This window comes from Haliaeetus albicilla, chromosome Z, assembly GCF_947461875.1.
Source record: "Haliaeetus albicilla chromosome Z, bHalAlb1.1, whole genome shotgun sequence".
NCBI classification, from domain to species: Eukaryota; Metazoa; Chordata; class Aves; order Accipitriformes; family Accipitridae; genus Haliaeetus; species Haliaeetus albicilla.
Window position 1 is genome coordinate 10,812,075 of NC_091516.1, and position 16,192 is coordinate 10,828,266.

The 16,192-nt window shown below is 37.8% G+C and overlaps 1 protein-coding gene across 3 annotated transcripts in view; it reads right to left on the reverse strand.

Moving 5' to 3' along the window:
• Positions 1–1,064: 1,064 nt before the first annotated feature.
• TRIM23 (tripartite motif containing 23) overlaps positions 1,065–16,192 on the reverse strand; it is a 28,598-nt gene continuing 13,470 nt past the window's right edge. For all 3 annotated transcript variants that reach the window (XM_069776575.1, XM_069776576.1, XM_069776574.1), the window contains 8 exons: positions 15,208–15,486; positions 14,401–14,583; positions 13,640–13,855; positions 12,434–12,568; positions 6,339–6,468; positions 6,111–6,221; positions 4,565–4,689; positions 1,065–4,219 (listed from right to left, as the gene is read on the reverse strand). In XM_069776575.1, coding sequence (XP_069632676.1) covers positions 4,040–4,219; positions 4,565–4,689; positions 6,111–6,221; positions 6,339–6,468; positions 12,434–12,568; positions 13,640–13,855; positions 14,401–14,583; positions 15,208–15,486 — 1,359 coding nt within the window. In that variant the 3' untranslated portion in view covers positions 1,065–4,039. The remainder of the gene's footprint in view (positions 4,220–4,564; positions 4,690–6,110; positions 6,222–6,338; positions 6,469–12,433; positions 12,569–13,639; positions 13,856–14,400; positions 14,584–15,207; positions 15,487–16,192) is intronic.

The window sequence follows — 16,192 nt, forward strand, 5'->3', positions numbered from 1 at the left end:
CTCCCTCCTTCCTGGGCTCAACTCCACTCCCAATTTTCTCTACCTCCTCCCGCCCAACAGCGCAGGGGGATGGGGAATGGGGGTTGGGGTCAGTTCACCACACATTGTCTCTGCCGCTCCTTCCTCCTCAGGGGGAGGACTCCTCACTTGTCCCCTGCTCCCGCATGGGGTCCCTCCCACAGGAGACAGTCCGACTTTCACAAACTTCTCTGGCATGGGTCCTTCCCACAGACTGCAGTTCTTCACAAACTGCTCCAGCGTGGGGTCCTTTGCATGGGCTGCAGTCCTTCAGTCATAGACTGTTCCAGCGCGGGCTTTCCCACAGAGTCACAGCCATCTTGGGGGGCATCCTCCTGCTCCGTTGTGGGCTCCTCCCCAGGCTGCAGGTGGGCATCTGCTCCCCCGCTCCCCTCCATGGCCTGGGGGGGGACAGCCTGACGTCTCACCACGGGCTGCAGGGGCATCCCCTCCTCCCCCGCTTCTCCTCCTCTCCTTCCTCACTGACCTCACTGTCTGCAGAGGGGTTTCTGTCACATCCCACTCCCCTCTCCACTGCAGGTTTCCCCTCTTAAATCTGTTCTCCCAGAGGCGCTACCACCATCGCTGATGGGGTTGGCCTTGGCCAGAGGCTGGTCTGACTTGGATCCAGGGAAGCTTCTAGCAGCTTCTCACAGAAGCCAACCCTGCAGCCCCTCCCCCACTACCAAAACCCCACCACACAAACCCAAAACATGTGGCTAGGTAATGGTCCTGTTGTTATGTTGGATAGTTAAGTCTACTCCAAATACAGTAACATTAAGTTCAACTGTTTATGTTCACATAACACCAGGACACTCATACAAAACGCAGAAGTTTACAGTTCTGGTAACTTCATTCATGAAATGAGACATGATGCATGCTAATCAAATTCATTCCCTCAAAAGCTGCTACCACTAGGAAGCTTATCTTGAGTGAGATAAAGGGATATCTTCAGGATCAATAAGAAAAATTCTACAGTAAGTTAAATGTAGCACACCTCTATTCTGAGATGACCTTAAAAAAAAAGACATGTTTATAAAAACTCATTCTCAAAGTTTTAGATACTTTTATTGAAAATAATTCATTTTCTGGGCAACTCAAATTGCAGCAGCTCATGAATTGTTTCCACTAAAAGAACCCCTTCTTTCAAGAAATCTTTACATAACATCCACACCTACTCCAACAGTTCAGAATAAGAACTATCTCAGAATAAAACCGTCATGTATCACATAGTCCACAATAAATTTGAAGGTAGCATACAGTAAGACCATATCAAGTGATAAAACATTTTTCAGTTAGCCTAGATGTACTATTTTTGAGCTGAGATTCTTTAAAGAAAGCCACAACACAGTCACTGGATGTTATATTTACTCACTTGCACAATTAAGTCAAAATCCTATGAAAAGTTATTCAGTCTTTTCAAATAATCCTCACAGTTAGTAATGCTTGAGTGAGTTCTAGTTGAGGAAATATTCCAATTACACACTGCATATGTCAGTACACTAAAAACTAAAGTTCAGTGAAACTGGTGAAACAAGCTTAAATTTATAACAGAAGCAATTTATATGTAGTATTAATTTATAATACAAATAAACCTCTTAGTGTACTGGTTTACACTGAAGAGTTCACAGATGAATGCAACACTTTCACAGTTACTTCAAGTCATCTTAAATAAATTCCATTTAAAAACACTTTTATGGTAGCATTCCATGTGTCACAAGCAATCTTCTGTACTCAAAAATATGCATGAGTGAGAATTTTTCTTCTGCCCTCAAATGTAATGTTACAAAAAATCCAAACTGGTCACCCTGAACATTTTAAAGCAATAGAACTATTCCAAGAGGCATGTATAACTGAAGTATAAGCCAGCTAAAATAAAATTACAGAATCAGGATTTTTCTAAAGAATGCATGTCTTCTCTGTTAAAAATATTCCACGAAAAGGTATCTACCATGCTTAGCAGAACTTGTTCATATTTAAAAAAAAAGCTATGAAGGGACAGTCAGCCCTAAGTAGGTCTGGGACTGCTCTGCAGTACAGGCTAAGCAGATGCTCAAGTCAGAGCAGCCAACTGTCTATTGTGCAAGAAGTTACAGGCTGGGAAGGATGAACAATTTTTAGTTCAGTAGGTGCAAGAAAACACCTTTCACTCCATTGTAAACTATTTCCAAATTTATCAGGTTGTCTGAAGAAAGAGTAAATACTCCTTCTCAGCACCTACGTAGGCACTGAAACCCATTTCACAAACATTTTACTTTAAAGCTTAGCGTTCTTTCAGCTACTATTCCAAGTCATTAGACTTGCTGAATCTGAAACTGCATTTAACACCATTTACAGGAAATTTAAGTAAACAAGAGAAAACTACAAATAAGTGTCATCATGAGGAAGTAGTTACCTTAACTGCTTCCTCTTGAAGAAAAGTGCAAATGTACTGAATTATTTGTTTATACATTCTTGGCTTTACCAAAGGTATGTAGTGAGAAAACATCATAAAATTGGTAACATGACAGTAAAAGCCAAAGCCACAGATAATGGGGTACATTTTCTTTGCCAGGTGAAGTTCACAGCTCTCACAGGTAAACACGCTTTTCAGTGTGCTAAAAAGATCTACCCATCTGTGAAACAACCCTGCTCACTTCCACTGCCTGGTTCTCCTGATTAACCTTTATTCCAGTAAGAAAAGTGATGATATGCAGTTTTGATCTATTGGCCATGCTCTTCATAGGTCCTCTCCTGACACGAAGAGGTCCATGGCATGGCTTCTTCAATTGGCAATGGCTGTCTACTTTAAGAGGAGGGCAGAAGATTTCTGCTGTACATACCAGACATAAAATTGTTAGCAGAGTTGCATGTGCAGCGGAAAAAGAGACATCACTAAGTCGTTGCAACCTTCTCTGAATTTAAACAGCACTATACCCATATTTCACGGGTTTGTGAATGAGCAATCTCTGAAAATAGAGGCATTGGTGATAGTTCCATGTAGAAGATACAGTAAGAATTGAAAATCTAATTATGGAAGGTTTATATCACATTTTACCATCTGCTCTTCTAAGTAAGAGTTATAATTAGTGTACACTGCTTTTACATTGTGTTATTTAATATTTTAAGGCCACCACCTTAATCTGGAAGCATGACTTCTACATAACAGTACATAGCTGGATTGACATTACACCACACTACTTCTTTAAGAAGTTGTTTGATTTTTTTTAAACTTCATTTGACTTCTTGAGGAGTAACCTTAACCTCTAACAGCAGATTATGTCCTCAAGCACGCACAAAACACTTTCACCCCAATATCACTATAGTCTTTCCATAAATATTTTAGCATGTGTACAGTTAACAAAAAAAACCAACTCCTCCCCCTCAACCAGAAAAGGAGTAGCTAAACAATGCCACAGCCCCCTAGCCCTGCAACACTGTTCCCCATTCTCAGATTTCTTTGCTCAGCTATGCTGCCTTCCGTTAACAAACAGGGAATAAATAATGGGGGAAACATTTTCTTTTTGTGGTGTACTGGCATGTAATTTTCAATGCCACCTTTAGATAAATGCATTCTTTAGATATTAAAGAGTAGCACCATTTATTTCGGACTAATACAGCTGGCTACTCTAATAACTTGAGATGGATTCTATAATAGTTTCCTGGGAAAGTATTTCTAAACCACTCAAAAATTTTCTGACACCAATTAACTACTTTAACCTTGTTATAATTATTAGATGAACTCCAATGCATATTTTATCAGGGAAGAATTTAAATTGTAACACCCTAATTTCACCAAAAAGAATTTAAAGGCACCCTTGTAATGAGCCCATTCCATTACTTGTATCAAATTTCAAAAACACTGTAATAGCACAAGTTTACTGAACCAGTTATCCGATCTAGGATAAAGGCTTATATTTTTCTGTAACCACCAGGTTAAATAAAGTCCCCTCTTCAGACAGCAGACCAGGCTACAACATCCTGAATCGTGCAAACAAAACAAAAGAGTAAACTACAACATTAAATTGCAGCTGCTGTAAAATTAAGCCACATCCAGGACACCAGCAGCCACTAACTGCCTTGAAAGCCAGTCCAATCCTTCATAAAGTCCTGTACCACTTCGGGCATCACAACCCTGAATATACCAGCTACGGCCACAGCAGAGTTTGTGGAGACTCAGCAGTTCTGTGATTTCTTCCACTGAAAGTGCACCTGCTACATCCTGCAACAGAATCAGATACAAAGACTCAATTATTCTTCTGTATTATGTTTGAAGCATTTTATTTTCAACCAATGGCTTAGACTGAAGCTCCAGATCACATAAAAGCTTTCCAAACACAAAAGCCAAATAAACCAGTTACGCATTTACTACTCGTTACCATAAAACTGGTTGTTGAGTTTACTAAGCACTCTACCATCACTTATTCTGCCAGCATTAAACATAAGGAAAACATCTACATTTTATGCTTTCCGCATTACCATTCCTACCCATAGCAGAGGGTTCAGAAAGCTGGAATTTGATACACAAACTGAGGAAAAGTAACAGAGTGAAAAAAATGACCAGTACCTGTTTATTAGCAAAGATCAAGAGCAAGGCATCCCGCAGTTCCTTCTCTGTTAATAATTTTGCAAGTTCACTGTGTGCTTCACTGACCCTGTCTCTGTGACTGCTATCAACAACAAACACCACCGCTATGAAATAAAGAGAGAAATGTTTTACACACGTTTAAATATAAACTCTGTAAAATTAGCTTTTAACTTACACAATTCTTTTTTTTCTAGGAGTATTCTATGTGAAGTTTCTCAGCAGTGCACAACTTCAATTTCAAATCCAGGAGGACTGAGAAATGCCTTACATATCTCTAAACTTTTGAGAAAAATGTAGAATTAATCCTAAAACGGGGGAAAAAAAGTCTGCTTTTTGCCTAGTCTAACATAAAGGTTGTGATATTTTAACTATTTAGGTCTAAAACCAGATTTACTATGTGTGGATTGAGTATCTCAGTTTAAACCACTTCTTGATCCATTCATACTCAATCAACTCCATTTATACACAATCAACTGTTCCAGTTTCCATTAACTGGCTGTAAAATCTACAGGTTCAGCCAAATCGGCACAGCTTCCCTCAGCTACAGACTACACAGTCCAGAGAAGATTGCCATGGACCTGACACAGCAGCAGTAGATTTTACTATCCACTACAGAGAGTAACCAAGATGCCAGAAAGACTAGAGAGTCAGGGAGGCAGAGCTAGAGGACAGAATTTAAACTCATGTTTTTTGCAATGAAAAAATCCCAACAAAACTAAACAAAACTTAACTGCAGTTATGCACCAGGTTAACTGCTTAGACTTTCTCTCTGACATACAATTCTTCAAGGGAGACATCATTCCATGCTACTGGCATTTACACAGTAAGTTTTAAGAGAACAACAGAAATCCCCAAATACAATTTTTAAGTTTGAAAAGATGAAGAATTTAAAATCTTTAAATTTGCAATGAAGGCTGAAATAATGCATGAAGTTGAGCACATAACTGATGTTTGTCATTCCTAAGTATTTCAGATAATTCTGAATGAATTAATGAAGAGGAACCCCTTTCTAATTTGGAAAACAACTATGGACAGCATGAATTTCTAAGTTGGCACCATTTAGATCAAAGTTTTCAGAATCAGTAACCTAGTCTATGACCAGATATTACACTGCAATAGCAAGTCAGATGTTACAGAACTTTGCAGAATTTTTTAAGTTGCTAACTAAAGGCTCCTAAAGGCTGAGTGTTTTCCTTTCAAGTGCTATTTAAATTTCATACCTGGCAAGTACTACTTCTCACTATGCTGCACCTTGTCTGTTGTCAGCTATAACCAGTTTAACAGAGATTCTAGTTTTGTTTGGCTTCACAAACTGTCTGATGGATTTATGGAGAACGTGCCTTTATCATGCAGCAGACACTATGACCAACTGGATTAAAATTTCTTAGCTCATGAATCCAGCAGCTGTACTTCGCATTAGATGAACAATTTTCTACTGTTATAAATTATTTCTATTAATAAACTTTTTGGCTCTGAAATACAAGCTAGAAGACAAAATACAGTTTAAAAGTTGTATTAATCTCACCTTGTGTATTGAGATAATAATGTTTCCACAGGGGCCTCAATTTGTGCTTCCCTCCTACATCCCAAATTGTAAACTTCAAATTCTTGTATTCTACTGTTTCTACATTAAAACCTAGAATAAAAATATTAAAGTTTTATAGTCTTGTTCTGTATGAATATAAAATAATCAAATTATACATGTAAATCAAACATTCAGAAAAATCATTACATTTAAATTGCTGCTACTAACCTATCGTTGGAATTGGCTGCATGAATTCATCTTGCTTTAACTTAAACAAAATAGTTGTTTTGCCAGCTCCATCTAATCCCAGAGTCACAACCCGAATTTCCATTTTTGGTCCAATATGTACCCTGTTGTCCTGGAAGAAACAGCATACACAAAACAAGAGCAAGTTTAGGAAATTCAAATTAGAAAACTCTTATGTTTTAGATACTTATCTTGTCACTATTTGTAAAGTGATTAAATAGATGGACTCCAAAAATACAAGACACAATCAAGAATCACCTCCAGCAATAACATAAACCAAAATACCCAGTAATCTCTGTCATGAACCTGTAACTTCTGCCTGCGTTATCACATGCCTTTTAGAAACACAGCCAATCTCATTCTAGTATGTCTATACTTAATAAAATTTCAAATTCTTTCATCAATCTGGCTCAAACCACATGAGGAATTGTTCATAGTAATCAGTTAGAATTCTCTGACCAGAGAACTCTCTGTTGGTTTTGTAGCTTTTCCACTATGTTTTGTCACATTATGATGCCGCCACCTACAGAACTATTTCCTTGCTGGAGGCTCCATAGCTACGCCTCTTCACCTCAAGCCACTTCCAATCCTTTACCACATTAAACCAGCAACATTATTAGCATTAAGCAGTAATCTGATATCTGAAGAAAAACAAACAATGCCCCCCCACCTCAAGTCTTGCTTGAAGGCAAGGAAGGAGAATCAACTTCCTATTTGTAGTTTAGACAAAGCTACCACGAGTATTGAACAAGCTGATGCTAACAATGCAGTCAAGTGGTATTACTAATATAAAGCAGCAAACCGTAAATTGTAAAATAAACAACATAGGCTAAGATTACTAGGTACCCCCGAAACATATTTTGATGTACTTAGAAATGCTACCTTGATCAAATACCAGAGTTTCAATCATCACAACTATGTGGCAATACATTGTTTCCTTGCAAAATCCAGACAGTGCTGTGCTGGGCAAGCAATACACAAAAACCTGTGTCTACCCCACACAGCTTTTCATTTTTTTCTTGCATTAGAAATGCTATTTACTGAGTGCAAAAATGCTACAACCTCTCCTGGTACAAGACCAACGTGCACCAGCGTGACCGGATATATAAACACCTACATTAGGTGACTTGAGATATACACACATACACACACACAGGATCCATTATATAGCTGGATATATGTCATCATGACATGCAACTCCATTCTCCCCTCTGTCACAGATGAAGCAGCATACTGCCAGAATAATCAATACAGATGAATTCAATGACCTTATGCTATCGTAGTCTCCAAAGAGAGTAAACACAGCTCGAGAAACTGTTTTCTAAAAAAAAGTAATTAAAAAATGTTGCAAAAACCACAATGCAAAAGTAAGCAACACCACCACTGTAAGTTTAAGAGTCAGGTCAAAGGTCCAGCTAATCTAGCATGTTGTCTGAAACCAGGTAAAGATGGATACATGCAAAAGTAAGAGACAAGGAAAGCACACAGTGATAACTGCCCTAAACACCCTCCCTGAGTCAAACAGCTTGCAACTCATGGACTTAGTGAGCCAACAGTGCGGTTTCTGCAACTAACTGATCTTGATGTATTATTCATCTATGAATGTGTCTGTCTGCTTCTTGAAACCACAGACATTTAGGGCCCAGAAGATCCTTGGCATAGAACTCCATAGGCTGTTTGTTGTGAAAAAAATGACTTTGTTTGGATCTGTGAAATAAACTTGTACAAGCTGAGCAGTTTCAGCCCTGCAGCTTTGACACTACACAAGACAGATGCTCCAAAACCAAAAGACTAACAGAATATTTGAGATTTGGAAAATAAAACATTGAGACTTATTTGCTTTTTAATAAATTTCTTCTAAGTTCTAGATTTCTGGATTCAGAGCTGAAGTTGCCAAATTCAGTGACAACATTGCAACACAGCACATTATCAGAAAGGGTTATCTCCTTCTGAAGAAGAAAAACGTGTGGGCAGATTCTTGACAAGCATGTCAGCTGGAAACATACAGGCAAAGAGAAAGAACACAAAGAAGTATGCAAAAGGCACTGAAGAATATAAAAAATGCCATGCCTCCAGCACCCTTTTCACACTCAAGCCTCAGTTCTGATTTTGTCTAAAATTTCTGGGGATGAATGTTCCCAGTTCTTCTCTGCGCCTGAAAGGAAGGAGGAAGGAAAACAGGCAGCTCTGGATAGAACTGCTAAGTTTATAGTTTTCTTGCTGAAGGCAACACCCTGGCTATGGCCAGAGCTTGCTGATAGTCAGCCAGTGTGCTGGTTTTAGCTGGGATAGAGTTAATTTTCTTCATAGTAGCTACTATGGGGCTATGTTTTGGATTTGTGCTGGAAACAGGGTTGATAACTCAGGGATGTTTTAGTTACTGCTGAGCAGTGGTTACACAGAGCCAAGCCCTTTTCTGCTTCTCACCCCACCCCACCAGTGAGGAGGCTGGGGGGGCACAAGAAGTTGGGAGGGGACACAGCTGGGACAGCTGACCCCAACTGACCACAGGCATGTTCCAGACCATATGACATCATGCTCAGTATATAAAGCTGGGGGAAGAAGAAGGAAGGGGGAGGACGTTTGGAGCGATGGTGTTTGTCTTCCCAAGTAATCGTTATGCGTGATGGAGCCCTGCTTTCCTGGCGATGGCTGAACACCTGCCTGCTGATGGGAAGTGGTGAATGAATTCCTTGTTTTGCTTTGGCTTGTGCACGCAGCTTTTCCTTTACTTATTAAACTGTCTTTACCTCAACCCATGAGGTTTGGTTTTTTTTTTTCTTCTGATTCTCTCCCCCTTCCCAATGGGTGGCGGGGGGAGTGAGCAAGCGATTGTGTGGTGCTTAGTTGCTGGCTGGGGTTAAACCACAACAGCCAGCCTGGCCGTGCTCTCAGGGCACCACCAGAAGCACCAGTCACCTCTACAGCTCCCATGGCTAGAGGGCAGAGGCAGTGCTGGCCCGTGCAACTTAAAGCATCAGAGAACGATTTCATCATCTCCTCTGATGATTCTGTCAAATTTAGCCATCCTGTTGCAGTTTGCTTTCTGTAAGTTTTAGAGTGAAAACAGGTTGTTCTCAGTATGTTTGTACTGTCTCAGAAGGAATCAAAATGCAATCTGTGATGGACACCAAATTTCCACTTTTTGTGTAAGCAGTTCTGTCACCTTAGGAAGAACCTTGCAAGAAAAGTTCTAACTCAGAAAATAATGTATAGCACCTGTAATACGAGTCAGAAATAATTGGCTATTGATGATCACAGCTAGAAACTGACAGATGAAAAAAAATATCTCTGCATCAACTATACCAGCACCTTTAATAAAAAATGTTATTTAAAAAAATCTGGCCAGTAAAACTCCTACGTGTCTGCATTTCTGGCAGGTGCATAACTTGACAGCATACTTAGAAACAGGTAACCTGTGATTTCTGTTTAAGTAAAACTTGGTGTTTTCTTAAATCTCAATACAGAAAGTGCAGAAGAAAAAATCACACAACTGTGATCTCTTGGGTTTTTGTCCTTGTCCTTTATCTTTGTTAAGAATTTGTTGACATGACAAAAGCTGTATATAGCTTTACTTAAAGATAGTGTTAAGTGCTTTCCCTCTGATAGATTACTGTCTTCTAGGGTACTCTTGGTGTTGGTAAGGGTTAGCAGTTTCCCATACTTGCTTCAACAATGATGGATAAGTGCTCTTTACTACCTCAGGTACTGTTTTCTTAATTATTTTCCCTCTCCCCAGTATGTACACACAAATACTTAGGATGACGAATTGCTATTCCTGTATATAACACTCCACAGTCACTGATCTCATTTGACCAGAACAGAACAGCAATCTCTCTCTTCAAATAAGGATCACACTCCTGGATGAGGAGCCATTTCCTTGCCAACAAACTAAGTACATGAAGACATCTCAACCTTATTTGGTCAAAGTCCTCATAAATACATAGGTAAAGGAGGATCTATTGGAAACAATATATTAACAACATTTGGGAAAAAATTATTATATATTGACATACTTCTTGAAAGATTTTCAGCATCTTGTCCTGGAATTCTCCAAATCCTCCCTTCAGAGCTTTATATGTGGCATTTCCCCTGATGGTTTAGGAAGAGGAAACAGCACTATCCATGCTTTTCATGTCATCAGTGAAACAAAAAAAATGTGGATAAAACCTACTCACTTTCAATAGTGGAAAGGATTTCTCCCTCCCCTCCTTAAATCTTCACAACCTTCACTGGATATGGAATGTTCCTTTGATCTGGTACTGTTTGAAATGCTTTTTTAATTTTATAATGGATGCAGCCTTCAGTGCATGAGAGTTTCTGAGAAAGACCTTTTCAGTGATATAATAACAATTTACAGGTTTTGATCTGAAGATTTTATTTCTGTCTGAAATCTGTTGCCAGGCACAGACCTTTCAGGTACAACAAGCCTCACTACAGGTCACAACAGTGGCCATCAGCATGACAGTATTCTAAGAAAACATTGTGTAGAAAGAGAGCTTGAAATTTGTTCAGAAGGGAGGAAACATAAAAAGTAAGAGACTGAAGTAATTATTTTCACCTTACTTTTTCATGACTGCTGCTCTTTTTGTGAAAAACGACATTTGCTTTGGCATCTTTGAAATTCAGAATCTAAGCTTCAGAATATTTCATAAAAATACCAATTTGTCACAGGACAAAAACAATAGAAGTCCTATTTTTTTCTAAAGAAAGCTGAGGTGTAGAGAGACACTGGAAGAATTCTGAGTCCCCCAAGCTGAGACTTATTTCAGATCTCCTATTACAACTTAGCTGGCTGCAACCATTCTCTTTCCAAATGCTCAGAAATTCACAATCAAAATTTTCAGAGTCAGATTAACAGCTCCTAAGGGCAAAACCACACATCCAAAATGCCTCTCTGACTCGGCCCTGTGAGATGGCAGCATTAATCAGCTCTTAATACACAGAATGTAATTCATCATCTGTGAAATGTGAATGCTGCTTCGTTCATGGAACAATGGAGGTTTGCAGAAGAGGTCTCCCTGACCCTACTAACTCTGATCTCTGCTGAATAGGGAACAGAGGGACAGAAATGAAAATGTTGCATTTATTGATCTGACAAAGCAATTATTACATGGAAATTCAAATATACTGAAGTTACAAAACAAATTATTTGGAAGAAATTGAATTTCTGACAACAAGAAGAACTGGGACAGAATCCCTGTGGAAGCATCCATTTCCTTATAGTACAGACTTCAATAGCAACAGTTAAATCCTCAGTTTCACCTCAGCAACAATAGATCCTATTCCTCTTTCACCCATTCAGAACAGAAAAAAACCCCCATAAATCAAAGTACTTCTTGTTCTTTGGAGTTTCAAATTTATTTAATCTCCTATGTGAAGAGTATCACCATTATCAAACTCCAAATAATTTCATCCCTTTCAAAGAACAGGTGGTATTGAAATGATATTAAAGCAATAAAAAACCCCAACTACTTAGAATATGAACTGTGTCTAAACTATCAGTGAATACAAAGCAACTACAAGACAAATTATCATTTAACAAATTGAAAGAAATATATTACTTTTAATATTATAAACTGAAAGTTATAATAGCATTGTTGCATTTAAAAATAGGTGTGCAATTTTCAGGAAATAAAATAATAAACATCCTGCAGAAGTTATGCTGTCTTCATGAAAAAGCCAAAAATACATGGAAAAACAAAGGGTAGATTCCTGCTCTGAGTTGAACTTATAATAAATCAGGTATATTTCCAAAGGAAGGTGTTTCTAGAATTCAAAAATACCACCTTACATATTTAAAAGAAAGCAGCTAATGTTTGAACAAAGCTACTGATGTAGTCAATGTCAGATGAATGTTTCTCACACTAACTCCAACAGTACAGTGGTTTTGTTGCTCAAATACCACACAGTATTCATCATATAGTAAGACACTGTGGCTCTAACTGATACGAACTGCCTAAATTTGCTGCAACAAATACAGCATCATAATGAACATACATCATTCCTACTTTCTTTTAAATTACATTTGGGACTTCATAAAGTGGATAGCTGTACTTTCATGAGATTAAGAATACCTTTGTAAAAGTGACAGGTATGCTAGCATCCAGCTGTACATGATCTGCAAGTTCTGTAAACTGCTGCTGCTGTTTCTGTAATGTCTCTAGCAACCTTGTAATTTCCTGTTTGGCCAACACTACTCTGCAGTCATCCTAAACAGACAAAGAAAACAAAAGCATGTCTTTACTTTAGTAATTTACTTAAAATAACCAAACACAATGTAAATATGATGGCTGGAAATAAAGCATTTTAAACAGAAGTACTCTAGTTAAAGAAACTCACATTTACAAAATAGATTTGTTTAAAATTGCAATACAAACGCAAAGCCCTTGTCATTCTTCCTTAAAACTAATAGATACTAAATAGTTCTGCAGTTTTAAAAAACTTTTTCTTTGAACTCTCTTAGTCCTGTAGGAATAAGAATATACATTATAAAAGACAGTAATGTAATATATAAAGAATATTTATATCGTTCATATATATCATTCCATCAGCTGGAATAGAGCAGCTGCTTTGCAGCATACAGCAACACACAACACAAAGAGATTAATATCCACCCATTAATGATGCGAACATTTGCATTGTTAAAAGTACATCTGAGTAAGCAACCAGCACTGGCTCCGAACAAATAAAAAAAAAGTACAAATAACACATTAATGAAGAATTTCTCACATTCAGTTTACTGTTCACTACATATACTATTTACCTCTTGCTACCACTAAATTAAGTGAATAATGGACCACCCAGATACTCTTATATAGCCACTTTCTTCACAATTAATATGCTGAATTACCTGTATTACAAGTGCTACCAAGAATTATTTAGTCCTAAAACATTTTTTCTTAACAGTGTTGTATGGCAACTATTTTCAAGCACCTGTACTGCTAATTGCAACTGTAAAATCCTTCCCATAAATCTTGTAGCTTTGCTTCAGTTTCATCTCTCCTTCCCACTAACCTCACAAATAACTAGAAATTACTCCAGACAAGGGAATCATGCCACAGGATTCCCAGCAACTGGAAGACTTGGTGCTTTTGTACTGATTATCCTTGTCTAACACCCCCTTGAAATGAATACTTCAATCTCATGTTATATCATTATTGTTTTAACATTGCAAAGGAAATAAAAATACAGAGTACCATCTGACCTTTTCATTTGTAGCCTAAACTTCATCTGCAGTTCCATGTATCTTGTCATATGTTACAGTTCACTTGCCAACCTACCTGTTGTAAAGTCTTTTCACAATGAAGGCAAGCTGTTGAAACCTGTGACAAGAGGATGGTCATGTCTTCCTGCTGTTGCCTAAGCCAAATTAACTTCTCTCTCACATGAGCATCAACAACACTAAGAGCCATTTCCTCCTGACGACAAAGAGTTTCATGAAGATCAGAAAAATAGGCTCGGACACATGAGCGAGCGTTCTCCGCAGTCCCTGGTACCTACAGTGTCACAGTTGGGAGATCCAGAGGATTAAGGACACCAGTTGATTCCAGAAGTACATTTTTCATTTTATTTAATTTCTAACTTATCTTTACATCTGCTTGGCTACATCACAGTTCAAGTCTCAATTATACAGAATGGCTTATCAGCCCTAAGAGTAAGGTCCTTCAAGAAGTTACTCCAATAATCCAGTAGCTTATTTTTATATATACACACCTAACAAAAAATGACCAGGGAGAAAAGCCTCAGTAGTATCACAGCACCTGAGAACAGATGGAACCTGTCACAGTACTTCAATAATGTAGTAGCAGTTATACAGCTTTCCCTACTATCTCCCTATTTTCATGTAGCCTAAAAACATTGTAACAGACCACAAGTTCCGCTCTACCTGCTGGCTTAAGCCTCAATGCTGAGTTAGGAGACATAAGAACTTAAGGTATTGTCTTATAAAACCTATGTATAATTTTCAGAGAAATTCCTTATCTTGGTTATTACAAAAAGCAAATAGTCTGTGCACATGGGAGGGGAAAAAAAAAAAGCATACATGTTCAGTATGGGCCATTCCAACTCCATCTTCAACTATTTGTTCTCCTCCTTCTATATGCTGAACAATTCCAACTAATTTTCTGGAATAATCTGAGATTTCTTCTGTGAAAGTTCTTATACAGTGGGCCATGTCTAAAATGGATGCACGAATCTGGTTTGCTTCTGGTTCCAAGACAGAATGCTATAATTAAAAGCAACATATCAAAGACCAATCATAAATATCTTCCTTAATAATCTTTTCTATTTTACTACATATTTAATGTATATATGTGCGTATGTATATGTGTATATATATGTGTGTATATATAGGAAAGGCAAGCAAGAATTTAAAACCATCTTGCAATTTAAAACACAATCAGGAGTTACAGATTATGCTGAGACCAAGATAGGCATCTAGCAATTACACAAGTAAACATACAAATTTGCCATTTACCATAATCAATTATAAAAAAAGAAGGGCGCTTAGACTGCACCAGCTTGGGTGAACCTAGTGTTTGCATGATGAAAACAACTTTCAGAACTGGTGAGTCAATGCTGTGAGAAGTTCAGAAAAGCATCAGAGAAGGGGACTGTCCATCTTAATATATAAATAACTTATTGTGGTCTTAGAAATAATGGGGCTTTTCCTTGTAATTTTACCATGGCAGTCATCTGAAATAAAGGGAAAACAAAAGAACAGTATGAAGTTACTTCTGTAAAGACACATCAAGAATCTACCATCTTTTCTTGATAATCTTTTATATTTTAATTGGATAATTATGCAAGCCACCCCGTGGCATGACTAGAAACAGATTATTAGCAGTACCTTATGACCTTGATGCTTCCCGTATTCTTTGCAGACACAACACATAAGAGGACTCCCCTGACAGCCCTCTTCTAAACAAACAAACTCAATAGCATGCACTTGGTGTTGGGAGCACATGGTCTTCTCATGAGGCTTATCAGCAAGAGGTACACGCCTGTGTTTTGCTAGTGTCTTTGTAGAATGAGTAAGCTGGGAACAGTCTGCACACAGGTGAGTGGCACAAACAGTGCAGTATACAGATGCAATGTGGGCTTCATCTTCATCACAACGAATGATACTCTAACAAAAAAAAAAAAGACAAAACTGAAGTTGTTAACATTTAATTCCAGTAACTGCGGAAAATCAGAAAACCTGTCACCCCTATAAGACTGAAAACAGACTTTCTTTAAAAGTTACACACTAATAAATATTTGGCCAACTTTGAAAACTTGATTTTAAGTTCTCAATTTATTTTTTAAAAATAAAAGTCAGTTTCCTTTACAGTCAATTCCAATCAATTATTCTAGAAGAGTTGAGTGATTTTACAAATCCAAACCTCAGTGGAAGTTGTAAAGGTTTGGAGGACAAAATAATTCAGGCTCCAGTCATTTCCTCCAAAGCAGCCATTACAGAACAAAGAATTACAAAGTTACATACAATCAAAACACCAAAGGACAAATAAGCACTTAGGACAGTTATCTATTCCTAGAAGAGCACTGCATGATACTTCTTTCATACCGGTTGTTAACACCGAAATGATTAAAGCAGCTAGTTTTGATAATGAAGTACTACCACATGATGTAGTGATATCAAATGACTATAAAAGGCAACTACTGAAGAAGAAGAGTTTAACTCTTTAGGAAGAGTTTCTAAGAAGTTTTAGAAAACTGTCCTTAAATCACTGTAAAATATCCAAATAAGTAACCTTTTCTAAAAATCTTAAAAGCCCCAAAAAGGGGAAAAAGGTGTGCCTACTCAGCAATACCATTTCATTTTCTGCTTTAGT